This window comes from Leptonotus elevatus, chromosome 12 (genome assembly GCF_054856555.1).
Source record: "Leptonotus elevatus isolate MCC_2025b chromosome 12, RoL_Lele_1.0, whole genome shotgun sequence".
NCBI classification, from domain to species: Eukaryota; Metazoa; Chordata; class Actinopteri; order Syngnathiformes; family Syngnathidae; genus Leptonotus; species Leptonotus elevatus.
Genome location: NC_141250.1, coordinates 11,308,377 through 11,336,315, shown reverse-complemented (window position 1 = coordinate 11,336,315; position 27,939 = coordinate 11,308,377). Strand labels below are relative to the sequence as shown.

At 40.1% G+C, this 27,939-nt stretch overlaps 2 protein-coding genes across 5 annotated transcripts; both read right to left on the bottom strand.

Moving 5' to 3' along the window:
- Positions 1-15,655, bottom strand: casq2 (calsequestrin 2). Of its 2 annotated transcripts, XM_086091668.1 has the most exons (13): positions 15,507-15,655; positions 10,462-10,603; positions 7,884-8,202; positions 5,845-5,929; positions 5,345-5,445; positions 3,847-3,958; positions 3,203-3,276; positions 3,000-3,130; positions 1,976-2,021; positions 1,827-1,881; positions 672-772; positions 520-594; positions 1-411 (listed from the first exon to the last, which is right to left on the bottom strand). In XM_086091668.1, the coding sequence occupies exons 3-13, from the start codon at positions 8,118-8,120 to the stop codon at positions 226-228; spliced, it is 1,203 nt and encodes a 400-aa protein (XP_085947794.1). In that variant the 5' UTR covers positions 8,121-8,202; positions 10,462-10,603; positions 15,507-15,655; the 3' UTR covers positions 1-225. The 2 variants fall into 2 exon arrangements, with proteins under 2 accessions (XP_085947794.1, XP_085947793.1); XM_086091667.1 differs by lacking the exons at positions 10,462-10,603; positions 15,507-15,655 and having other exon boundaries at positions 7,884-8,405.
- Positions 10,610-27,939, bottom strand: slc5a3b (solute carrier family 5 member 3b). 3 transcript variants are annotated; one of them, XR_015096720.1, is made up of 3 exons: positions 27,791-27,938; positions 15,507-15,665; positions 10,610-13,797 (listed from the first exon to the last, which is right to left on the bottom strand). XR_015096720.1 is itself a non-coding variant. In XM_086091665.1 (2 exons), the coding sequence occupies exon 2, from the start codon at positions 23,845-23,847 to the stop codon at positions 21,733-21,735; it is 2,115 nt and encodes a 704-aa protein (XP_085947791.1). In that variant the 5' UTR covers positions 23,848-23,876; positions 27,791-27,939; the 3' UTR covers positions 20,144-21,732. The 3 variants fall into 3 exon arrangements, 2 of the variants coding, with proteins under 2 accessions (XP_085947791.1, XP_085947790.1); XM_086091665.1 differs by lacking the exons at positions 10,610-13,797; positions 15,507-15,665 and adding an exon at positions 20,144-23,876 and having other exon boundaries at positions 27,791-27,939; XM_086091664.1 differs by lacking the exons at positions 10,610-13,797; positions 15,507-15,665 and adding an exon at positions 20,144-24,058.

Genomic DNA, 27,939 nt, shown 5'->3' with positions numbered 1-27,939 from the left:
TGAAGCACCCCGGTTGGTTTATTACCAGTGAGTGCAAAACATGTTTACTGTATTTTTATTAACAGATAGATTTTACGTATGACTGCCATGATCAATCACAAAAGTCAATATACTGTATTAAAAAATACATGTATGCTTATTAAATACACGTAATTTACAGTAACTGTTCACATGTTCTGAAGTGCAATTGCTGATGTTGGGGTTACGAAAATGTACTGGTTCAAATTAGTCATCATCGTCATCGTCGTCGTCATCATCGTCGTCGTCATCGTCGTCGTCGTCATCATCCTCATCATCATCATCATCCTCGGTGTTAACTTTTCCAGAGAGTACGTCTTCGATCCAGTCTTCCAGCTCCTGAGCTGAGGGCAGATCCTCCACTTCGTCCATCAGCATCCACACGCTGTCGGCCTACACACACACACACACACACACACACACACGCGCGCGCGCGCACACACACGGTGCTACGTTAGTAAAGCAGACACATACACGCACGCCATATCTTGATGAACTCACATCTGTAACGTTGACGACTCCGATCTGCGGTCTGAAGAGATCCACCTTGAAGGTCTTCTCCCAGTAGGGGATCAACTAGAGACATTCAAATTATTGATTGAACGGATCGTCCAATTGTTGTTGACATGTCAAACGTACGAAGGAATCCTCACCAGGGGAAAGTCGTCAGGATCAATCCAAACGATGCTGAGCTCAGGCACGTGTGTGTTGTCCCGGGCCACCTCCTTCAAGATCTCCAAGAACTCGAAACCATCTGAAAGGAAGACCAAATCAGTCCGTGGCGGGTTTTGTGTAAGCGCCGCTCGTTTGCATTCTGGACGCAAAAGAGCGAACATCTCCTTCTCTGGTAACGCTACAAAAAAGATATGTTGCTCAATGCTTTTAGCTTTTAGAGTTGCCATCTCCGGCACCCAGTTGCCATAGTAACAAAAGCTAGCTTTCGCATGAGACACAAGTGTGCTTTTATTCTTTATCCTCCGTATGATATGACAATATCAAATACCACATGATATCATATAATACGCCCTCACCATTAAAAATTGATCGATTGCTAAATGGTATAACGTCTGCTTTGTTTCTTCAGATAAACACAAATAAAAACATTTAGAGTCACATTGTTCGTGGAAGACAATTTTTTCTCCAAGTATACCACTTCCACTAAATCTAGTATGCTCAAGGGGGACACCCGCCATAATGATGAACATCTGCATTTGTCCAAACAGGAAGTCCTTTGACTTATTTTAATAGTGATGGCAGCGAGCCATCAAAGTTTTCTTATGCAACTGTTTTTCAGTATTATTTGTTGCTGTCGGGCAGAGGCGTTAAACTTGCTGCATTCTGAGAACTGCTAATTATACAGCCCGAGACGTAACACATGAAATTGTAGCCACAAAATAAAGATCTAACATGCTCGCAAATTAGACATTTGTGGCCACAAAAATAGATCACATTTCTTGGGTTATTTATAGCACATATTCATCCAATCACTTACATAGTTACCATGAAGGGATTATAATAATAAAGAAATCACACGACGTACCATCACAACAGCCAACAAGACGATTAACGAGCGCACCAAATTCCCTGCAGCTGTAGCTTAATCACCTGCGGCCAATGATGGCCAAGCGGGGCGTATAATCATGAGTCATTACATCGGGTGTGTGTCTTGACCACCGCTGAACCCCTCGATCGAACCCAGGTTAAGAACCACTGTACAACATAATTGGCCCTTATCTGATTATCATGTAGCTAGTTATTATGCTGAAAGACATGATAGCTGTTTAAGCCAATGACGCGGTCTCGCTTACCCGGGTCCTCCTCCTCTGCAAAAGCCACAATATGGATGCCCTCGATGTCGTCCTCCTGAAAACGAAGCAAGCGTGTCAAGAAAAAGCAAAAGGAAATGCGCAGACATACACAAAGTTGTTGATAAAGTTTGCTTTCCATTGAGGCTTACCCATGTCTCGAACATGTCTTCTGCACGCAACTTTCTCAAAGTAGGCCTGAAGATACACAAGACACGTGTGACGATACAACACCATGACGGTATCCATGGTAACGCGCCGCATTGTTGTGATAAATTGTGATGGATGAATATTATTATTATGATCCTAAAGTGATCATAATATACAAAGTTTCACGTTGGTGATAGAATTTATAAATTTTCCATACAACTATGTTTAAAATGTTTTTTACCTTTAAAAAATTGAAAGAAATCTGAATGATTAAAAAATATTACCACAGTTAACAAAAATGTATGTATTATTTATGAACAAATCCCTCACTATTCTTATTATTTATTTTTACTATAATTCTGACCAAATTTAAGAAAATGCAGGTTAACACAGGCCATACAATGTAATTTCAAATGACATACAAATAAATACATTTTAAAAAGAAAGAAAGGTGTTAAGCAGAGCTGCACTGATTATTGTTGAAAGGGGGCATCAACCCCCCCCAAAAAAAATTCTTGACAATAATATGTTCTATGCCGCCCCACTTGTCTAAATACGGTATTCTGGTTAATATTGCGCTAGTGAAATATGAGTTAAGCAGCAATCACAACTCAGCTTCAGAAAAAAGCTGAGCTGTGATTGGTCGTTGCCTGAGCCCTGAGTAACATTGATATCATCCTCAGTCGACAGCAAGTGGCAAAATGGCCGCCTCCTGAGATGGATAAAAACGGCTGGATTTTGCTTCATAACTAATATTCCACAAGTGTAATATTAATCAGAATGTCATGTTTAGAGCAGACTAGTGAGGTCACATATAACATATTATTGTCAAGAAATGTACAAGGTTGACTTCCACTTAAATGCAAAGGTTAGCTTTCGTTCACAGTTAGCTTCTGATAAGCAGAACATATTTGATTGCTCAGTAAAGTTGTCAACAAGATGGAGGTGTATTTATGTATGAAGCGAGTGAAAACGCTGTACACATGTTAGGGGGCGTTTCCTGTTTCCGCATGGTTGGCTGTTTACCGTCTGTGCTCATGGATGAAGTCGACCAGGTCGTCCTCAGAATGAGGTTTTCCCGGGATGGTGACAGGCTCCTCCATGAAGGGCTCGTAGAAATCCACCTCGTTCAGCTTCAGGGTCAGCTCTTTGGCCACCTGAAGTGACCAATGCATTCAAAACATGGTTGGCTGCAAGGGAGACCACACTTGCGCGGAGTGCTCACGTACAGATTTGTCAAAGGTGGCAAAGAACTTGATGTAGGGTTGAAACTGCTCGGCTGCCTCCTTGAAAGCGTCGTAATCTAACGGGGGGGGGGGGGGGGGGAGGAGGAATGTTATCTCACCACACGTGTGACATTCGGAAATAGATGAACTTTCCGGGTCACAGCAGCTGCATCGTGCGGATGGGATAAAAATGGAGCTGCAAATCCACTGAGATGAGGCGGCGAAATTGCACTGATGAGGTAGCACTGTGTTCCTTTATATTATTATTATAGTGGGACAGTGGCGAGCAAAGGAGGTGCTGGCCCACCTGAGGTGGGCATAATAATAATAATAATAACAACAACAACAACAAAATAAAAACAATTTTAGATTAACATTTTTCCACCTTAATTACTGTTTTAGGCCCAAAAATACAAGTTGTTCTTTTACGGTGTAATTGGCTACAGATGCCACAGGATGGCAGCAAAGCATGTTTTTCTATTAGACAATGTTAAGGCATGCTGTACAGCTACTGGCCTGGCAAGCATGTTGCAACGTTGTGTTCTTTAGCGGTATTTGGGCTGATTAAAATTGAGCACTATGAACAACTGCGACAACTCCGCCTGTTTTTTTTTCACATCTAAAAACGTCTCGTTCTTGTCACTTACGCTCCGAGTCCTCGCCCTTGAAGTAGCCGATGACGCGGATGTCCTCCTCCATCCTGTCAAAGGCCCTCAGCTCCAGAGCGTTGTCGATTACTTCCACGGGGTCATCCAAAAGCTGCAGAGAGGACAAACATTTTGGGGGTGCTTGCCGTTGTGGATGGTTGAAGCTACGACATGATGCTTTTGTTGGTTATGTGAGCGATTTATAGCATCAATCATAAAATTGTTTACAGGAAGAAGAAAAAAAAGGGGGGGGGGGACAATTGAATATAGTAAAGGCATTTGACAGCACAGCAGCGTAGTGGTTAGCACATAGGTGTGGTTTTAAAATACAGTTTCAAGACAGGATTGTGATTTTTAAATTGGGTTCTAGATTAGGGTTTCAAACCAGGATTATGGTTATTCTGAAATACTTGTGAGGTTTTTCAAAGTATGGTTTCAAGTCATGGTTCGAGTTTCAAATTTGGTTTTCTAACCAGTGTTATGGTTTCACATTAGCGTAACAAGACAGGGTAATGGTTTCAGATGAAAGGTTCAAAGTAGGATTAAGTTTTCAAATCAAAGCCAGTTTGGGTTTTAAATTATGACTCCAAGACAGGGTAAAGCAAAATAGGGTTTCAAATCAGGATTAAAAACAGGGTTCCAATTTTTTATTTTGGTTCTAAATTAGGGTTTCATACTAGGATTATACCTTTAAATTAGGGTTTCAAATTACATTTTAAACCCTGGATTAAGGTTTTAACTAAAACAAGGTAAGGGTTTTTTAATGTCGAGTTTCAAGTCAGGGTTAGGGTTTCAAATTTGGTTACATGTCTACATTAGGGTTAACAATTTAGGTTTCAAATTTGGGTTTCAAGAACTGGGCTAGGGTTTCAAAATTTTAAATTGGGGTTTTAAAACAGAATAGGGGTTTAAAATTAGGGCTCCGAAACAGCTTTAAAGTTAGTTTTAGAGATTGGGGAATAGGGTCTCAAATTAGGGTTCATGTTAGGGTTAGGGTTTCAATGTATACTTTCAAGAAATGGGCTAGGGTTTTAAATGAGTTTTTCAAAACAGAATTAGGCTTTCAAATCGGGATTAGGGATTTAAAAAAACACGATTATAATTCAAAATTTGTTTTCTAAATTAATCAATCATTTAATACCGGATTTAGGCTTTAAATTAGGTTTGAAACCTGGGTCAAGGTTTTAAGACAAGGTTAAGGTTTCAAAGTTGGATGACAAGAACTGGGCTAGGGTTACAAAGTAGGCCTATGAATTAAAACTAGGGTTCCAAGCCATGGTTATGCTTTCAAATGGGTTCAAGTCATGATTATGGTTTCAAGGCAAAGTTTCAAATTAGGATTTGAAGCCTAGCCTTTAAAAAAGCGTCAGGGTTCCAAACCCCAGTTTCACTATCAAAGTAGGTTTTCAAGCCTGTGTCGGGGATTTCAAATGAGGGTTTCAAGATGCGAATGGGGTTCGATGTTAGTTTGCGAGTGGTTGCGAGTGGTTGAACTCACATCCAGCAAAAACTCCACGAGAGTGTTGGCCGAGAGCCAGCCGTCAAACTCAATCACACGATCGGCCTTGAACACGTACACGCTGCCTTCCTCCTCCAGGCCTGACACAGCAAACGCAAATCAAATCAAAACAACGGAAAAACCAATCAAATCAAACAAAATGATGACAAATGACATTCTCATGACTTGGAGAACTCAGAAAAATAAAAAATAAATAAAGTAGAATTACATTCATCTAAGTTAATTAAATGATTAGAATTGCTTTTTAATGCAATTCAATAGAAAATTGATTGACAACAACAGAACAACCATTATTTAAAAAGTTTCAAAGTAAATAAGTTCTTGATCATATGATTTTTAGCCATCATTGTTATTATCCTATTCTACAGTTATTAACCCTTTCCTAACACTGCCGTATAGTCAGTGAGGCGAGTGAAACAATTAACATAAATCTGCATCCTATTTATGAGACCATCCCTCGTGCTGTACAGCATACTCGCCTAGTTTCTTCGACACCTTGGCATCTTTTTGGGAGTCGACCATTCCAAAGCCGACATCTTTGTCTTCCATGACCTGGGCCACTAGCTGCACGTTAAACACAAAAAAATATGTATATATATGAGATGAATTGTCAATGGCATTTTATAGTCTTTTAATGACTTGATGCAGCCACTTAGTGGGAAGATGAAGGGGAAGATTATCGTACCCTGGAGGGCACAGAGACATAGTTACATAATTAGCAAGATTGTTCTAAAAATAGCACTGAAGTATGAGTATGGCAGTTGTTCTGATGCAAACGCTCTGACATGGTGATTTATATTTGGCTCACAATGCTTTTGGATGACAAACGGAGGCACAGTAGGGCCGCATGTCTGTCCCTCAGTTATTCTACATCCATGTGCTACTTACTCACTGTGGAACGACAAAATGACTGTACCGAGCTGTTGTTATTTTTGGATTAAACAATTTGCTTGCTTTGTTGTGCTAAATTAAAAAAAAAAATCCATAAATGTTTAGAAAATACTATTTAAAGTTTTTCCAATTTGAATGACTACTTTAGGCCGATATAAATACTTTTTGTTTTTTACGGAGTTATATCATGTTCAAGTACACTAGCAAATATCAAGTGTGCATTGCTGGCATGGGATTAAAGTCAACCTGAAGCGAGAGGTCACGACTGTTCTGTGTGTAACACGAGCTGCATTGTGCACATTGTTTCCAACTGTGTGTGATTCAAAAGGAGATTGACTTTAATCTTCTTTACGCTATTCCACGTGGTAAATGATCTTGAATTGGAAATACATATGGCTTGATAAGATCATCATTATCACGAGTAAAAAATGTGATATTATTCAATGTAATATTATTCAGTGCAGGGCAAAACTGGATAGTCAAAAAAATGACTGATTAAATTATTTCTCACATTTCTCTCATGATTGACCTAAATGTCGATATGCAGCACATTGCTCTTCATAAATCTCTGCTGGTGTTTGCATTCTCAAATGATCACTTGTAAAACATTCCCAGGAAGTCACAATGTCCCATCACTGCTGAGTTGTTTTTAGAAGCGGCTCGCAGGCTAATTATGTGGACTTTGTGGCCTGCCCTGCTCTAAGACTTCAAAAATAAAATGCAGACAAAATTGATTTAAAACATTAAATTAAATTAAAAATAATAATAGAAAGTTAGATGAATTATTATTAAATTATATATTAAGACAAATTAAATAACCTCTTCATATATTGAGCCCTAATCCAGGAATTTACAGAAATTTGAAAATGCAGTAACATAAAATATTATTTAAATGTAAAATTTAATTAAGTGTAGTAAAACTAAGTAACATGTAATAATAAAATTACATGTTCATATAATCCCATTGGTAAAACTGAAATAAATGCATACTTTAATTAATATAAATAATATACATGTTATAATATAAATAAGTACAATTACATGTTCATAAACTCTTCAGGTTTACAGAACTGAAATGCAAGTAAAATCAAATTAATCTGGAATGTAAATAAAAGGAAATGAAATAATCAAATTATGAATAAATTTTGTTTTAGCAATTAAAGCTACTGCTATTGAAAATATAATATAAAGACTTAAAGAAGTTAAATGTGGATAGTTATTTATGTACTGAATGTACGTTATCACAATAATCCTCTTTACTATTATCACTGTATTCTGCTTACCCTTTCCAATGGTTGTGATGTTGTCAGTCAGCGCCGACATTGTGAAACAATTTAACGCTACTGTTATTGGTAGTGTGCCATCTAGTGGTCTGTTTGAACCTAGCTGCAACATGACTCCTCCTCAAGGAAGAACGTGGCCTTCAGGTGTCAGAGTGTACTTGAAAATAAATAATTGAGCAGCCGTGCCGGATTACAGTTTGAATTTTTCATTTGATTGTGATAAACAACTTCATTACCCACAAACCTTGGGACTGTCCATCTACAGTACAGTCATACATGGAAACCTATGATTTGCAATGCAATTTAAATAGACTCTATCTCCCATCATGCTTCCTTCTCCGAACCTCCAGCACCAGCTCGGTCATCTGGTGTTGTTTCTGCTGCTCCTTGCTGTCGGCCACGGGCTCGTGGTAGAACAGGCACAGCATGTTGTACTGCTTCAAGGCCTTCTTGTAGTTCTTGTCGTTGATGTCCAGGACGCGGTCTTTGCCGTCGTACTGCGGGAACTCCAGGCCCTTCTCGGCCGGGGCCACGGGCACCAGGCCCAGGCACGGGAGCAGGAACAACCAGAGGGAAAGCATGATCCTCAGCTAAGGCGTCCACAAGCTCCAAAAGGTCCCACAAGTGTGCTTTGAGTTGTTAGTGGCAAAGGTCACGCAGGCCCTGGGAGAGGTTACAAGAGGAAATGTGAAGATTCAAGAAAAGCGTCCATCAGCGGTCCCGAGTTATCCCCAGAAATCACACTTTTCCTTGCATCCCTTACGTCCCCCTGCTCCTCTCGCTCCTTCGCGCCTCGACAGAGGAGCACACGGACCGGCCTGCGAAGGGGGCTGACCGGGGAGAAGGAAAGCCATACATAGCAGCGCTCCACCTCCACCCGTAACGGGTAGGCCCATTTTTAGGAGAGCAGTTGTTTAACAGCTAAAAATAAACGTCCGAGTGAGAAAGAGAGGCATCTTACGGGGGCTGGACGGTTGGATGGCCGTGATGTCGAGCTTTAGGGGGTTTGGTTATTTTGGGAGACGACCAAAAACAAAGTAGATGTGTGATTTAGTGCTTTGAGGAGATAACGGCAGAGTATTTTAGGTGACGGCTCATATCTGTCAACAGGTGTGTGCAAAAGGGCAACTTGAACACTTACGAGCCTTTTGTTATTAGTTTGGGGCACAGTGTGGAAAGAATTTTGCAACAAAATGTCTTAAAAAGCCACGAATGTTGTTGAATAATACATTAGGTCACGACAAATATATATGGATGCTCAAGCAAGGGGCTCGCTGATGTTAACTGATGATGTGACTGCTACAAAACTGATAGGACAGACAGATACTGACTATAAGCATACTGTGAAAGAAAGTCAGGACTTTTAGAAGGCAAGGGGATGGAATGTTCTTCAACCGTCAAGTCAATCCCCACCTCCCAACCCGAGAGAGCGTCCTTTCCACTCACCGGAGACAAAAGCGAAGGCAAAAACAAAAAAACAACACACACACATGAATACCATTTAAAACACATAAACAGGTAGAAAATTAAGGCTGAAGACTGAAATGAAGGCAACAAACAAGACACAAAAAATACTAAAGAAAATGTTAAGGTGACAAAACAAACAAGCAAGAAAAAAAAGAAGACTAAAGATGAAAGTGAAAGCAAGAAGCCACATAACCTTGAAAAAAACCCAGCATTAACTGATGAACCTAACATAAAAGTGAAGGCAAAAAGACTCACAACCAGAAAAGTAATATTAAAGATGAAAGTGAAAGTAGGAAGCATACCCAAGAAGAAAAAACTACTCATGGTAAACGTGATGGCATTAAAACCCCAAAATAAGAAGAAAAAATACTGATGACAAAAGTGAAGACAAAAAGATTCACAAACAAACAGAAAAATAAATACTGTGAAACTGAAGGCAAAAAAAGTCCCAGAAAACAACAGCAACAAAGGTGAAGGCAACAAGACCCACAAAGAAGTAAAAAAAAGAAAAAAGAAATATTGATGACAATACTGAAGACTGATTGGCCAAAGGAAGACTAAACAAGGTGTAAAAAAATATGCAAGACAAAAGTGAAGGCATCCACAATCAAGCAGAAAAGGATTATGGGAAACAAACAACAACAAAAGGGCAACAAGACCCACAAAAAGGGGGGAAATACTGAAGATGAAAGAGAATGCAAAAAGACCAACAAATGATATTGAAGACCAAATTGAAGGCATCAAGGCCAACAGAAAAGCAAAAATAAAAACCAAGAACTATACTGAAGACAGAAATGAAAGTATAAAACCCATACAAACCAGCAGTAGTGGATGAAAGTGGAGGTAAAAAAAAAATAAAATAAATCAAGCCATTATAGTCAAGACAAAAATGAATGCACTAAGACCCATCAAAAAAAGCAAAGGCTACAAGGCCATATAGACAATATTGGAGACAAAATTGAAGGTAACATGACCTCAAAACAAGAAGATCAAGATACCTAAGATGAAAAAAAAAAAGAGGACAACAGTTCCCACAAATAAACAGGGAACAGAAAACAAAAAACAAAAGTGAAGGTCACAAGAGTCACAACAAGACAAAAGTGAAGGCAACAAGACACCAAAACAAGCAGCAAGCGACACTTGAGTCCAAAGAAGGAAAGCAAAGCGAGCAATGCGAGGCTGATGTATTGCTCTGTTTTTCCACAGCAGGCGTTTTCACTTAGAGGGACTAACAACATTAAGTGTCTCTGTTTCAGCTTGATGTGTCCTCTCAAGAAACGGCACGATTCCGAAAAAGATCACAGACTGACCTCCACTCCATGGTCACAACATTAGGTACACCTGCACATCTGAAATATGCTTTGAAGCCAACTTTTTTGAGTTTGTCTGTAAGGCGCAGCGCAGTTCTCGCATTAGGCGTCATTCGCCAAACATGTGATCCCGAATAACAAATACCTAATGACGCTTAGGAGGATCTCCTCCGTCTGGGTCACATCCGGCTGTCCCATTGCACCTCCCGTTGTCATGGTGATGATCCAAAACACCACTAAGGGTTGGTGGGGGTCTTCCAGAAGAGCAGTCAAGTTGATACAGCTATCTGGGCGACAATAAAGGAAAGTTTTTCAACACACTGTAGATTGATACTTTTATGCTGGGTGTACAGATAACAACATTATTGGTAAGTTAAAGGGCACACTGTAAGTTGAGGACATTAAGGAATAAGTAAAATATGAAAAAAAATCATAAATCATCCGTAAAAATGCACGAATGATATATTCAAATTTGGGACAAAAGCATTAGATCATAAATCAATCAAGTCTGTATGAAAATAAATAAAATCTGGAAAATAGATTTAATAAAATTCATTCAAGTAAATAAATAAATCAATAAAATAAATGACATAAAGGCAAAAAATAATAATGAATAATAAAATATAGAACAAAATGTATATGAATATGAATAATATAAATAATGTGCATAAATATGGAACAAAATTTCAATAAAATGCTGCATGTGTATTTACTGAAATAAAGTATATAAAATAGTATATAAAAATCAATTAAAACACACCAAAAAACGGTAAATTTCTACACTGTATAGTAAAAACAAATATTAAGTAGATGATGATAAAACAAATAGGTACTGTAGATAAATAATAAAAACCTATTCATTTTTAAAGCAGAGTGCTGATTGGTAAATTACTACAATGAATAAATTCTCTATGTGACTGTTAAGTAAATAAAATATGAATATATGGTATATAAAGTTAAAATTTAATCAAGTCAAAATTTTCAATAAATAAAAAAACATGTAATAGCAATACCAAACTATAATTCATAAGTATCAGTAAATGTGTGAATAAAGTGTATACATAAAATAATTTGTTGAATTAAATAATTATTACATAAACGGATATATTACGTGAGCAGCATGACAAATTATTTCATTATTATTCATTAAAAGTCTTGGAATTCTTTTGCCGCTTAATAGCAACCGATAGGGGGAGCCCAAGACAAGAGAATGTTGACATTTGTCCTTCTTGCACTCAACTCGTGAAGTTTCTCCTGGCAAAAGGTGCAAACAAATGACCTCGCACTGTTGCATGACTTTCATACATGTTCAGTTAAGGGACCTTGTTGACAACGAGGCCTTGGTTTGTCATTGTGCAATATTAGTGTTGGCCATGAGATGCGCCCTGGAGTCAATCCACACCCAAAGAAGGCTAGATTCATTTGTTTCTGGGTGTATGCGGGTGTCGGGCGGATTCCTTGTACCTCGTCAATGAGCCCTAGCCATTTTCAACACTTTAGATGGGTCAAAAACATTAACACCAACACATGTGGACTAATAGTATACGTAGATTTGTGGGCAAATGGGAAATTTACCATTTGTAACATAAACACACAGGGAGTAGAACTGAAAGTGGAAATGAGCTTGCAGCTTGGAAATTTCCACATTCTAAAGGAGTGGTGACCGGCTGACCAGAGCCAATAAAAACGCAGCAAAGAAATGTGACTTATTTGGCACGCGGCATTGTTCTTGTAATGTTAAATCAAACATGACCGAGTGCGTCGGTGCCAACTAATCATAACATTGGCACAAGAACTCAAACAGAGCTTACTACCTCTGATTTCTGGTCAACTTTTTTCAGGTCTGCTCATTCCAGTGTCATGGCATCTTAATAGTATTAGGAATCTGTCTGTTTTTAACCTCAGGAATTTGCTGTTTGCTCCCACGTACCAAAACGATGTTACGACACAATGCCTGCTGAAAGGACACCAGGGGATCAAGTCCGGAATATTTGGAATAATTCTTGAAACGCTTAAACAGGCAAAAGCACTGACTCCACAAAAGAAGGCAGCGCAAAGTTCAAAAGCCAACATCTGTGACAGTATGTGGGCGTGTTGGTTCCTATATGGCATGACATGACCATTAATGGTGAAAGGTACAACCAGGTTTTGGAGAAACACGCTGCCATCCAAGAAGTGTTTTTTCCAGGGATGTCTCAGTTTATTTCAACAAGACAATACCAGGTCACATTCTGCACACGTTAAAACTGCATGGCTTTGTGGTAAAAAAAAAAAAAAAAAAGTGCCAGCAGTCCAGACCCGTCTCCTATTGAAAATGTGTGGTGCGTTATGAAGTGTAAAATATGACAAAGAAGACTAATCATAATTTTAATACAATATATCTTTAATTCACCTCAATTCAATATATCTCAATGTCACATTTCACTTATCTTAAATTAAGGTGAAATGACTTATAGACATCTGTAACTAGGATTATGGTTCGTTAAAATGATGTTGTGGATAACAATTTGCCCAAAAATATCTTTTATTTGACCATTTATGATCGAAACATCTTCCCTAGCTGGGTACTCTGGCTAATAGTTTTCGGATTGGATAAGGGTTCGAATTTCCCGCCCCCTGTCTGTGGATGTGACGTCATGTGTGCATTGTGTGCGTGAAGAAGGGGGGGGTGTAGCAATTCGAAATTCAATTTTCTGTGTTCAGCAGCTTTAATTCAATATTGCTTAGGCAAAACTGAATAATAATAATTTACAAATGCATGACTGTTAGGAATTTTAAAATATCTCGCCGCCATCATTATACTTAATATTATTTCCAAAAATATTTGTTATATTAAAATTAATAAAACTTGTAATTAGTTTGCAGATATGAACAAATCAAGGGATGAGATTGCAGTTGTGTGACCTCTATATCGCTGCTCATTCAATATGTTTTAACGGCAAACTCAAAAGACTGCAAATGTGTCATGTGATGCACTGCCAAGTCAGCATTGGTGTGGTGTGGCGTGTCAAGCAAACACACTTAAGGGCTCAACAAACCGGCGGCACTATGACCTAACACGCGAGGCCCATTTGAACGGCGGTCGTCAGACAAGACGACAAAAACGCAACCGCCGAGGCAAAGCTGACATTTGTGTGGGGGGGGGGGGGGGCTGATGAGCTGATGGTTCATCAAGTGGCGTATTACATAAACGTTACCTTCACATGCATTCGTAACATAACACGTGCATTAATCAACGCATTAGCTGTAAATGCCACATATTACAACTATACAAATGGCGACAACATGCACTTTGTTTCTCCCTTGTTTGTGCAACTGCTTATTTGGGAAGGGCAAGCGCTTAACCAGGAAGGCAATGCGGTGATCCATCACTTTCTTGACTTAAGCTGGGGTTGCCTCCCCTCCCTGTACTTTTCCACACAGGCTCCCACGCCCCCTCATCCAGCTCCGCCTTTTACCTTTTAAATGAGGGTGAACACACCTGAAAAGAGACACTATGGTTACTTAGAATACTGGAAAATTGCGGAACACGCACACAAAACAGCAGAATTGAATTTGAAATATGGTATATGAAGAACGTATAAGAAAATAATTCGACCCACAATTTACTGTGCATTGTTAAAAGAAAGGGTAATGTGACACAGTGGTAAACATGCCTCGTTCCCGCCTTTTTTTTTTCAGTTTGAACATGATATATTTTGTGTATCTTGTGAATATTGACTTAGACCTGACTGCATTTCCAAAAACAAGCTATGCAAAGCAGGGGCGTCCACTTGCCTGACAATATAACAAGGCGGGGGGGGGGGGGGGGGGGAGTGTTAGCTAACAGGGTCGTCAGCCGAAAACCACACCTTAAATGATATGCCCCCCAATCCCCGAACTTCGATTGCTTGCGTGGCAATGAACAGGGCTGTAGCATCTCTTAAGATCTTGTTTGGTCCCCAAGTCTTATCAAGCCTTGAAAAGGATATTTTAAAATTATTTTATTGTGTTTTTAGCTGAGATTTACACAATGTATCAACTTCATCAAAATTGGGAATTGTACATTTGATCACTTTTGGCAAACTAACTAACTGTGCTAAGCTAATATTTTTGTATATTCTACGCACATTCACTTTAAACAATACGACCATGTCAGTCACGTAAAGGACTTGGCTAAATCGGATCATTTCTGCACGTTTTCTGAATTACAAATAGTCCCTAAAGTGTGTATATTTCTAGTACATATAAACAAGGTATCAATATTTTATTTATATTTTTTTAAATCATTGCGTGTATGATGATAATTGTCAATTTTATCATCTATAGCAAGCTAACTAGCTACGCTATGCTAATCTTTAGCTATGGGAGACAACATTCTGGAATAGTCTGATCGCTGTAAAACCAAAACAACAAATTAAAATGAGCAAAGTTAGTTCAACTAAATACATTTATATTTGTATTTTTCATTAGACTATTTGTCATGCTCCTTCCCCCTTACAAAGTCAACAAAACACTGACATCAAAAATGTACCTAACAAACACATATCCTAAATATGTGTTTGTCAAGACCCGAAGGCTAAATTTGAGCACTTATGACTGTTGCCTATCTACATTTTATTGTCAATGGCAAACTAGGTTTCTAAGAGCAAACTTAAAACCTTCCTCTTTGCTAAAGCTGATAATCAAGCTTAGTTTATTATAGTCAAGTTGCCATACTGCAGTGATGTTCACTTACAAATAAAGTATGACACTGGTTTTATTTGATGTTGGTGTTGATGGACAATTACAAAAAAAAAAAATGTTTGGGATGGATATTTGCATTATACAAGCTATTTATTTACTCTTCTTCCTACTCATCCACATTGTGTGTAATTTACCGTTTAATTTCTATTTGAACACAGATTCCAGTTCGACTACTTGCCATGTTGTTTTTCAGATCAAATGTCTGTCTCCGTGATAAGGACACTTTTATGTTCTTCTGTTTCACTGTGATGACCAATCTATTAATTTGACTGCCATGATATCACTAACCTTTTTCTTTATCCCCCTTAGTTGCAGGTGACCTGCTTCTTTCTTGTTATCCCTTTTTATTATATCCTATCTTTCGCTACGCTATCGCTCCATCTCAACTCAACCAGTCAAGGCAGACAATAATCCCTCTCAGAGTCTTGGGTCTGTTGGAAGTTTCTTTCGGAGAGGGAGTTTTACCTTTCCGCTGTCCTCTGGGCTTCGGTACTTGAGGAGAATGTATTCTACAATAACTTGTGTTTTGAATTGACGCTGTCCATGTAAAATTGACTTGACTTGACTAGCCATGCTAAGCTCATCATTAGCATCAGGCGCAGGCATTCAGGGCCAATCAGATGGCTGAAAAAGACAAAAGAAAATGATCAAATAAGGGTCCAAACATCACACAGCTGAAACATAAACAGACTTTTTGTTGTAACCTGAGGCATCGCTCACGTGTCTTTAAGTTTTCCATTCACCTTCACCTACATTCTCTCGTTATGAGTTCAAAGTCCCGATGCCATAAAGACTTACAGGCTTGTTTTGCTTTGTGTACATTGCAACTGACCAGATTCATAACATTTTTGCCATATCAACAAAATGCTCAGATTGAAAACAATATGCAGCATCCCCGCTTATTTTATATTAACAGCTTCTCTTGTGTCATCAAGGGGCTATTAAATGGATTTACGGCCACAATTTAAGGAATTCCACCACACTTCGTCCATAGGTGTTTTTTGGGAATAATTCTGTGCTTGCCTGCATAATTACATATAGAGTGTTTATGAAAGAAGAAAGATGTCCTGTCCTCTCGTTGCCACACTCTTGACTGACATCCAAGATCCGTGAGAAGCCCGAGCACAAACCCAATGAATCAGACCACTTAACACTACCATGTGACGACTAATTAGCCTGCTTCCTTTTCAAACCCTGTTACAAATCAATGATTTCGAAATTAATTTGTGTCCCAGCTGATACTTCCTTTTTCTAAAAATAATGCGGTTACAATTCCTTTGAAATATTCCCAGAGGGGATTCTACTGAATGTGATTTGAAATCCGTCACAACATATCTAAATCAACCTCAGCACGTTGTCTTAGTGGTTAGAATGCGTTTGCCATGCTTGCGTGGGTTTTCTCCATATACAGTCCTATAAATATGTTCAGACCAGGGCCTCGCTCACCTGGCCGTGACCTTAATGACGACAAGCACTTAAGAAAATGGACGGGTGAATGTTGCTGTAAAGACAGAATACACAGAGGAGACCAGTGTACAGTAGCTCATATACCTTTGGGAACCACGTGGTTCCTTTGAGAATCTGGAGCTGTTGCTTGGTAACCTAATCACCACAAAGATTTCCCCGCCACATAAAAAATTCATGATTGGGAACATAATCTGTATGAGGAGTTATTTGCCATTTTAACCACCGTCATGCTCGTGTTTCCTGTTGCTGTTTTTATTCGAACCACGCGGTGCAAAAGAAGCCACCAAATGTGGTGTGTGCGGCCCACTTTTGTTCACAGACCTGAACCCAAATGGTAACACGATCTTAATCATCAATCTATCAATCCATTTATAAACCATGTTATTGGTAATGCGGCATGACGGGAAGCAGTGCCTCAGAATGTATGAACAGAAAGATCAGCAGCCCCTGTGATGAAAAAGTCACTCAGTAAGCCTTCAGGCAAGGAAACGGGTCGCCTTGAGTTTACTCTGTAAGCCGATAGCAATCGCCACACTCATTTTGGGTGTTTTTTGCTTTTATCCATGCTATTTCTTAAGTTGATACTGCTTGATTACAAACCCTGACAAATGATGTTGTACAAGAGCATGAAGTCCTTCGCAGCATTCGTTACAGAAAACGCTTGGTGTTTTTGGGCCCGTCCAACATGAGACAATGAACAAAGCTTGGCCCTGGATGCCAGTAGTTTTCCACCAGGACAATATCATGGGGTTTCCTCTTGAGAGAGACACAGAGACTGAGAGAGAGAGAGAGAGAGAGAGAGAGAGAGAGAGAGAGAGAGAGAGAGAGAGAGAGAGAGAGAGAGAGAGAGAGAGAGAGGGAGGGCGGAGGTTAAAACGCGTAGGAGAGGTGCTGGGCTGAGTGACTATGTGAATTGAGTCAAAATGAAAGTCCGTCAAAACAAGATAAAGTACTGCATGCGGGAATACTAGCACACCCTATCCTCCTGAGGGATATTAAACATAATCGAAGCGCTACAATAGGGCATTGTCGACGATAAGATTTTTACGCTGGAGAACGCGTTCTGACCCTCTCCAAAACAATGCCATGCATCTCAGCCAACATTTTGGAAAAAAAGAAAAAAATACACCTTGAAATGTATCCTCGTACGAGTTCAAGTTCATGTCATCAAGCTGCAAATGATTGTTTCTACGCATTTTACCATGTATACTGACAGTACATACGTATACAAGTAGTGATCAACTATCCGAAACATGACGTAGTAAAAATAAATAAATTGCAATAAATAAATAAATGCCCATTTGTGGCCAAAAAATACATGCATAGAAAATACTATTCTGAATATATAAGGCATGTTCAATAGAATCTCGATTCAAGGTTCTCAGTCTGATGTACTGTATTGCCAACATGTATTTTTACTGTGAATTTTGGGGTCCTTGTCCAGTTGCACGACTTGCCGGCTGTAGCAAAGCGGCCCCAGAACATAATCGAGCCTCCTCTGTGTTTCGCAGAAGGCTTTGTACATTGCGAATGTGGCATGCCTTGAGGGCTTAAGGGATAATCAATGCAAACAATCTACGATGTTATACACCACAATATCTGTGCAAGGAACAACTTGTCTTTTAAAAAGGGAATAATGGTGCTCATTTTGTGGGATTAACTCCATTAATGGGTTTCGTGTGTTTTCATGGATTGTTTCAATTTATTTATGTCTGATGGCATGTTTTGTTTTGAAAATGAACATATCATCGGTGAATTGTATTCCATTTAACAGGTTGTAACATGCTTACTAATCAATATATTTTTTAGAAAACCTAATGCACCTAAAAGTTGTATTTGTCCATCAACTGAGGCATACCTCTTTTATCAACATTCACTTAATTCAAAACATCAGATACACTAGCACACTATAATGAAATCCGATACAAATGTCATCAAATGCACACATGCACGTCATAAGGTCATTGTTTAACATTTATTATTGTAGTTGTAGTCAACAGCTATGTGTTAATTGCACTAAATAATACTGACACATTATTACCTCTCAATTGTCTGTATGTGAATGTTTTTGAAAAGCCCATGATTTTAAGAATGATGCACAGTGTAACGGATCATGCGGTCACGTTAACACGTGCAAGACGAGTCTGCAGACTTCCTCACTGAAAATGAGGAAGTGGAGGGTTCAGGGGGGGGGGGGGGTTGAAATCCTCTGTAACTGCTGCTTTTTATTTCAGGAAAAAAAGAGGGCTAAAGTGTCAAAAAAAATAATTAATAAATAAAAATAACACGATATAAATAACATGTTCCTTGTGTTCCTGAAAAAGCACATGCTACATTGGGTCAACTTGTTGCCATAGGTCACAGGACAGTGTTATGACGAGTCACCATTTAAATGCCAATCATGCTTCTTCTTAAAATGTCACCTTAAGACTGAAAACAACAAATTCATGGTATCAAAGAAGTACAGCATCTCTAATAGATCAAGTGAGGCCATAAACTTGACTTCTCGGTTGGCTGCATCCAGAGTAAAGATTGGCGCAATCAGCCAATCCTCTTCTGCAACTGGACAGATTAATAAAACCTCGCCAAGGCATTATGCAATCCTTGTCAAAAGCAACAGAAACGAAACAACTACTAAATATATCGTTGGATGTCGCATGGCAACAAAATGAGTTATTTCCCTCAGGTGAAAGTTGTCTCATCTGGTTCAAATTAGAAGTTGTTCAAGGATATCTACAAACAGATGCTTGGTCTTCTCATGCTTTACAGACCACATGATCCATGAAAAAATCTGCAGGGATTGTGTTTGTCTCTATATGTTACATTGTGATTTACAGCAGGCGACCAGTCTGCTTTTCGCCTAATGTCAGTTTAGCTAGAATAGGCTAGTTCCCAGGTACTTTGAACAAATACATGGTAAAGAAAGTACATCTGCGGTGATTATTTAACTTTTTAGTGCATTATGCATTTAATCTTTAAGAATTTTTCTGAAAACGTTTCATGTTTCATTGGGCCCCCACCAGTCTAAACACGGCATTCTTATTAATACTACATTTATGGAATTATACACCCATCATTTTTATCCAACTCAAGGGGCGGCCTTTTTGCCACCTGCCGTTGACTGAAAATTACATCACAGTTGCTCAGGCAACAACCAATCAGAAAGCAGCTTCAGAAAACAGGTGAGCAGTGATTGGTTAGCGCCTGAGCCCTTAGCAACTGTGATGTCATCTTTAGTTGACAGCAAGTGGCAAAATGGTTGCCCCTAAGATGGATAAAAGTGGGGGGATTTTGCTGCTTTAAGTTTTTAAAGGTATTAATTGTACATGAAAATTAATGAAGTTATCAAATTAATTCTGGACAAATCAACTTTTTACTGCTGAAAATGGCTCAATGAGTCAAGTATCCCTTCAACTCATATTCCACAAATGTAATATTAATCAGACTACTGTGTTTAGAATAGTGGGGATGCATAGTACAATATTGTAAAGAAAATTTTGGGGTTGACTTCTTCAAACAGCGGTTTACAGTAATTAATTAAATGAATCAATTAACAATTTTTTTTTTTTTTACAAGATTGTAGAATCTCATATTACACATGGGCTACCATATTTGTAACAATTGCTCAATTATTCAGAACAGCAATCATGTTTTTTTGGTTTCCACAAAATCCTTTATTTAAAATCTCTTCAAACAAACTCCATAAAAATAACAATGCATCTTTCTCTAAAAAATAAAAACAAATTTTAAAAAATGAAAAGTTTAAAGCTCTTTCCCAGTAATCATCACTATAACAGTCACAATCAATCTTCCATCATTCGCACCCGACATTGATACAACACAATTAAATACATCATGGTTTGTTGTTGTTTTTCTTTGTTGCTATCTACAGACAATGAACCCTTGTTCAATTAAACCCAATCCAACAGTGACCAATAGTTATTCAGATGGAGTTAACTGAAACGCTACGACACAACAAAGCTGATTTAGCAGATGGATTTAATGGCACAGCACACAAGTTGGAGTGTGAAAACTTTTTTGTCTGTTACTTGACTTTTTTTTCCAGTCTAAAAACTCACACTAAGACACATTTGGTAAAAGGTTATACAAAAGTTGCATTTGGAAAACAAAAAAATGATTATTTAGCAGTGCAGTGCGTACATGTGGACACAGTAGATACACTTGAGAATGCTATTTGTTGGACACAACTACAAAATAAGCCATTTTAATCAAATGCAACAGACTTGACGCACTTCTTGAACGTAACATGAGATATGCATAAAACAGAGATGGATACAAAATCGTTAGTACTTTTTTTGTTATTATGCTATAGTAGTGCATGAAAAACTTTTTTTTTTTTTATAGTTTTCAAATTTAACATCAAAGTACAACAGAAAATAACACATTTTAACGACACACACACACACACGGTTAAGTACCATACTAAACAATCTGTCAAATTTGTGCTTCATAATTGTGTCCCCAGTAAAAAGGCAAAGCTTTATAAGATTAAATGACAAAACGTCAAAATGGTCCCCCATAAAGAAGAGAGGCTTGGTTAGGATTTATTTCATGAAGTATGCTAATTGTATTTCCAGGCCCAAAAAAAATAAAAAAAATAAAAATAAAAAAAGATTAACAGACACACATCAAATTTAACATCTAAGAAGCATGAGCTTTAGAACAAAACTTCTCGTGGTCTACGATTTTAAATAAACTCTACCCACAAAACACATGAATGCTACAGGAGTAACTAAGCTTACAGTCACAGTCAACAGTACAGAAAAAAAATGAATCACAAAATTTGTCACGATACAAAAAAACAACAACAATAAGATGAGTGCATATGTCAAATAAGGCCAATATTCAAATTCATTTGGAGTAAAATGATCCTCAATAGCCAACAAGATATTCAGAGTGCAGGATTAACAACAAGCTCTGTACAAAATGGACAGGCAAGTGCCAGATAAGCATGAAAAAGTCTTGAAAAGGAGCACATTTTGTTGGTGGGGAAGCTTTGATCATTCCAAAAAAAATGATTAGAATAAGCTTAGATTCCTGTTAGAGATGCTACAAAAGACAACTGTAAATATTACAGACAGATCTTCTCAAAGCTTTATAAATTCCTCTGTTTGTAACAGGCCCCCCCTGCGACGACGGCGACGTCCACCTTGGTAAAAGCCTCCCCACCAGTCGGTACCAGTTCGCTGATTGCGAGGGTCGACTACAGCGAGAAAATGACAAACATGAAGATGCCCACGGAGCAGACGAGCAGCAGGCCGAGGTTGAGGAAGAGTTTGACTCGCGGCGGCTCGTGCAGCATCTCCGCGATCACCCTCGCGTTGTCCTGCGGCGCTCTGGGCTGAGCGTCCTTCGACGGCTCCTTGAAGCCGCAAAACCAGTCCAGCAAGCGAATGCAGCGGCTGGCCTCGTGGCGTTCTCCCTCATCCAGTTTGGCGAACCTGTCTGCGGGGCTGGTGGCGGGGGACGGCTCTGCGCTGGGGGTGGCCGGGTCGTGGTCCGTGGACGGGACCAGGAGTTTGATATCGGCACCGTCCAGACATCTTTCCTTTCTGACATCTGCCGGCAAACCTTTGTGCAAGCTTGCATCGCCGCTGCAGTGGTTCTTCTCAGTCAGTGTGTTCATTAGCTCTCTGTCCTTTTTGTTGTCAGGCAACTTTTCAACATGACGAAGTCCCCACAACGTGGTAGTGCGAATTTGATGCTCATCCAGCGGAGGGGTGAGAAGACTCACCACCACGGCCACAAAGCCCGAGATCCAGAATAGACCGGCTGCCACGTACATGTAGTGGACGTGGACGATGAAAGCAGGTCGGGTGTCCGGTTGGTCGCAGTGAGGCTGGCGGTAAATAAACGCCAAGACCAGTCGGATCGTACCCAGCGTGAAACCCGTCATGCCTCCCCAGAAGGCCCCTTTCTCATTACACCTCTTCCAGAACACGCCAAGCAGGAAGAGAGCGGCGATGGGCGGGGTGAGATAGCCGGCAACCTCCTGGATGTAAAGGTACGTCTGCCCGCCTTGCATCTCGATGATGACGGGAACCCAAGCGATACTGATGACCACCATGAGCACCACAAAAAGGCGCCCCACGATGAGCAGCTCGCGTTGGGACGCCTTCTTTTGAACGGTTTGGTAGATATCCAGGGTGAAGATTGTGCTCGCGCTGTTGAAGATGGAGTCCAGATCACTCATCAGGGCGGCGATCATGACCGCCATCATCAGACCGCGCAGTCCCACGGGCATCACGGCCATGACCAGGCGCGGGTACGCGATGTTGGAGCAGCCGGCGTGGGAGCCGCACACGGCCATGCAGTGCTCGGGTCCGATGCAGGCGATCTCGTCTGTGAACAAGATGCGGGAGATCATACCCGGGATGACGATTACAAACATGGGAAGGATCTTAAGGATTCCCGCCATGAGTGTCGAGCATTTCGCGTGAGCGATGTTCTTTGCGGCGAGCACTCTCTGAACTATGACCTGGTCAGCACACCAGTACCAAATGGAGGCGGTGGTTTGGCCGAGAATGAAACCCGGCCACGGGATGTCTTCATCCAAGGGGCCGTGGAGGATGCGCAGGGAGTTGGGCTTGGGATGGATGCGGCAGGAGGGAGAATAGGTATAGTTCCCCGAGGCCAAGATGGCGGTAACATTGGGGACAGCTTCCATGTACTTATCTCTGACACCTTGTAGCCCACCCACTTTAACGAGGCTGATGATGGTTAACGTTAAAGCGCCACTGATCATCAACACGGCCTGAAGGGCATCCGTGTACAGAACGGCCACCAGCCCACCGGTGATGGTGAGTATGGCGGTCATGCTAATGAGCAGGACTATAGACAGGTAAAGGTTCCACCCGAGGGACTCCTGGATGAAGAGAGCGCCGGCGTACAAGTCCACAGACAGCTTGGTGAAAATGTAGAGGAGAATTGACAGGAAGGCAAAGTAGACCTTCAGCCGAGTTCCCCCATAGCGTTTTGACAGGTACTCGGGCATGGTGAACACACCCGAGTGGATGTACACGGGAATGAAGACCCAGCCGAGCAGCTGCAGAAGCAGAATGGCGTTGAATTCCCAAGCGCCAACAGCAAAGCCGCCCGCCGCTCCCGACCCGGCCAGTCCGATGAAATGCTCGCTGCCGATGTTGCTCACGAAGAGCGAGGCGCCGATCACTATCCACGTCATGGAGCGTCCGGCCAGGAAGTAGCCGCTCACAGTGCTGCGGTTGGATTTCCACATGGCGAAAAAGCCGATGACCAGCACTAGGACGAAGTAGAGCGCAACCACAGCAACGTCGGCCGTTTCCATTCCAGGACCCATTTTCACAGATGACGTGAAAATAACAATTTCTTGCCAGAAATAGAAAGTGTCAGTTATTTAACACCAAAAACAAAACTGCAAAAATGCTCTGCTTTGGTTTGCTGTCTGGATGGAAGCTGTAGTATCCACGGTCAGGTCTAATTCGCTAGCTGTGCTTCGGATGGACTTATCCACCAGCACTCAGGTTATCCTACTTTTTGAGTTTTTGTTCCTGCAAGACAGCAAAGGCAAAGAAAAACACCTCATTAGAGATCGTATTTAAGGTGGAAAGGCTAAACGTTTATATAAACATGAAATAAGCTTCAGCATTTTAATATCAAAACAAATAGACAACACATGGCAAATTGTGAGGTGAACATGGGGGGGGAACATTTAAATTGGTCCATCTTCGCAGATTAATCTTTTTGGCGCAAAAACTAACAGATTAAGCACGGCCACTGTAAACGTGTCAAGAAGCTTAATAACATTATGTAAGCAATCAAGGAGTCAAACTGGAAACGCAAATGTGCAACGGTTCTTGAATGAGCCTCGCTTGCCCAAAAAAATGTGAAGTATGCCTGCATGTTATGTTAAAAAGGATGAAACCTCTGAAAACAATCTTAGTCAAAGGTTATGAACAAAAAAAACTAATCAGCAAAAAATTACATGACAATTGCTTTTCCCAAGTCACAACACAAGCGGATCTGCTCCTGATATATTCTAATCAAGTTGTAAACTTGAGTTATCAAGCTTGCCATTTTGTGTGTCCTGCAGGCTGCAGCATTAAAATTGAAAAAAAGGAAAAAAGAAGAGATTGTTGTGTAGAGCAGTCATAGCCACTGAGTTTTTAAGTTAGAGCTGAGTCGAAGGAGCATAGTATTTTTTTTGTATTGAATTATTGTCAGTGATGTACTTTTGTAAAACCAAAGCACTTTCTTTTTTCACCTTTGACTGTGAATATTATGAAAAATAATCTAAGTATTCCTTGAACTTTTTTTTTATTAATGAATGATTTTTTATTTAAATGACTGACTTAGTGGTGTTCTAAAAAACCCTTTATCACTTAAAATTGGTTAGATTTTTAACAAAAAAAATCAGGACTTGAATTCTTGACTACATTGAAAGATCTTAAGCAATAGTGTTTGTATAGGTTACACCATTACATTAGCCTGTTTTGAGAATTTAAGAGGATTTCATTTGAGATACCATGCACGGAGGCATTTTTTTCTGGCTGAATCTTTTTGTATTCCTGAACAGTTTTAAAAAATATTGCTCCACTTTTTTTAGATTTTGAAAAGAGCCCAGCTCGCACAAGTTCATACGGTTTTCCAACTACATCTGGCACTAACCTCGAGACAAAACTGACCAACTTCAAGTTCAGCTGGCTAATCAATTAGTATTGCCCTTATCTTTTAGCGACAGGATGTACAAAGTCAGGTGTATCCGGCAACCAACTCCCCGCAGGAGCAATGAAACTGGAGACGGGCCAGGTATTATTGTTTTTCTGCTGCAATAAGACACCAAAACCAGTCTGCACAAAGCTGACAGAAGTCAATTAGCTAAACCCCGGGGATTAGACCTAGTGGTACAACAATGCATATGCCCACACTTTATTCTCTAATGGCGACTCAATCCCTCACCTTCTCCCTGGCTACCTGCAGTGCATAATAAAGCTGACACAAGTCAGCAATCAAAGAGTCAGAAAGGCTCGCAAGGTTGCAAGGCAACTGCGATGGAACAATGCTGCTTAAATTCACTGTGCAAAGTGACGGACTGACTTAGCAATTTGTATAAAGGTCACCCTGTTAAAAGGGTCTCGCAAACTTTTTTAAGCATCATGCACTACCATAGCATACACATTGACCAGCCACAAGATAAAAAACATGCAATGCAAGCGATGTATCAATAAAAAGATACAAAATAAATACAAAGTTATTCATGACTTATTTTGGCTCCAGGCCCTTTATGCTACATTCACACCAAAACCGAAAATGCGAACTGGAACGCTTGCTTTTTTTTTTTTTTTTTAGAGCGATTGCCGCTCATTCATGCATTCGCGTACGCCGGAGAGGAGGAGGTGTGTCCCTTGGTGAACACTTTACCAGTCAAAAAGAGAGCATCGCCAACTACTTCCACTTCTTTCCTGGGTATTATAGCAGCGAGAGGTTTTTGTGGTACGGGACAGCACTCCGGCGGCCAGCAGTTGTGCTAAATAACTTTGACATGGATGATATAAACACTGCTGCTACCTCGGTACAGTTCAACAGCAAGTAAATACACTTACCAGCACTTGTATGCTACTTCCTTGCTCACCACTCGGTCCCGGTTGGCCGTGTTGTTGCGCTCGGGGTGACAACAGGACGCTGTGTGTGATGTAGCCGGTACTCGAAGCCGATTGGCTACCGCGAGGCGAAACGTGAAAAAAGTTCACATTTTTCAACTTTGGCGAACATGCGAGTGTGCAGATTTTCGTCAGGAATGTGCGGATTTCGCTGCGCCGCCCAGCGCTCCAAACGCGTCCGCCGCGCCGCCCCACGCACTTTTGTTCTGGTCCGCGCGAAGTACGTTGACCACAATGCCAAACGCGCCACCGAAACGCCTCCCACCGGTTTTGGTGTAAATGCAGCATTAGGTTGGGAACCTCTGTAGACGAAGGGGAGTCACTCGTGTACATTACAGGCATTTTTTAAGTCATACACACATTCCTAGAAGTTATTTGTGTCTATACATTTTATGTTATAAAGAAACATACATTTTGGAGTGGAGAAAAATGGCCCTATAATGTAGTTGAGATTTGAACGCAGAACCTCAAGACTGTGGGGCAGAAAAGCCAACCACTAGGCCCACAGCAAATGAATGAGTCAAGGATAAAAATGCCAAAAAATAGTTTTTTTTTTGTTTTTTTTAGTCTTAAAAAAATTAATTAATTACTCTAATCCAATAAATTACCTTGCAACCCATTTCGGCTCAAGGTCCCCAAAGGTTGGGAATCTGCAGAAGGTGAGAAATTCCTAGAACTTTTAACTGTGAAGCAGACATGCTAAACACTAATCCATGGGTTGCTTAATGCAACAAATTAATCAAAACGTAAAGATGATTTTAAAAAATTGTTTGACAAATTATTACACTGATGCAATAAAAAGTGACTCCCATTTTGGCTATGGGCTCCTAAGTTTGGGAACCCGTGTAGTGAGAACTTTCTCTAACAGCCACATGTGTCTATACATTGAAAGCATTTTTTTTGTAGTCATCATCATACAAGATGAGAAGTCTTGGCTGCACGCAGGAATGCCAAACCAGAACCTCAGAGATGTGAGGCTGATGTGCTAACCACTAGTGCATCATGCGGCCTATGAGAACAGATTGAGTGACAGAAGGCTTTTTTTTGCAGTAACTCCAGTCTACACATTGCATTTTCAACAAAACTGTGAAAATTTGTCAAAGTGAGTATGGGTAAACGGGCTTCTCTTTGTGTAAAATTATGAATGTGCCCTAATAAAAAAAGGGACTCGCGATGCAGTTTGTTTCTGGGCCCCTGAGTTTGGCAACCTGCGTAGTAGGTGAGAAATGTCGAGAGCGATCACTCGCGTGTCTTCTCCTGCTGCGTATCTCACGAGTATCCGTATCTTTACAAAAATAAAACGGACATCTCAACGCATTTTTAATGTCATAAATATATATATATATATATATATATATATATATATATATATATATATATATAATTAATTATTTTTTTTTTTTTTTTTTTTTTTTTACATACAATGAATAGGGAAGTCCGAATTTTGGAAATTTAACAAGACATGTGAAGGCACCACGAAACGGGAAATTAAAGCTTTACATTACGAGCGAATATTTTTCAACACGCTTCTTTTAAAATAAAAATCTTAAATATATAGACACATCGACACGCATAAGTAAAATTCGTGGATAGGCTGATAGTGACGAGCAAAACAACATATACCTTTCAAGCTAGCGCCAGCTATGCAACGGCAACACCCCCCGGAGAGGAGGATGCACAAGTCAACAGCAAGATGAAGAAGAGGCGGAGGAGAAGCCCAGGTTGTCTCGTTTCATTGCCCCGTTAGAAGTGGTCCCTCTGTGTCTCCCTGG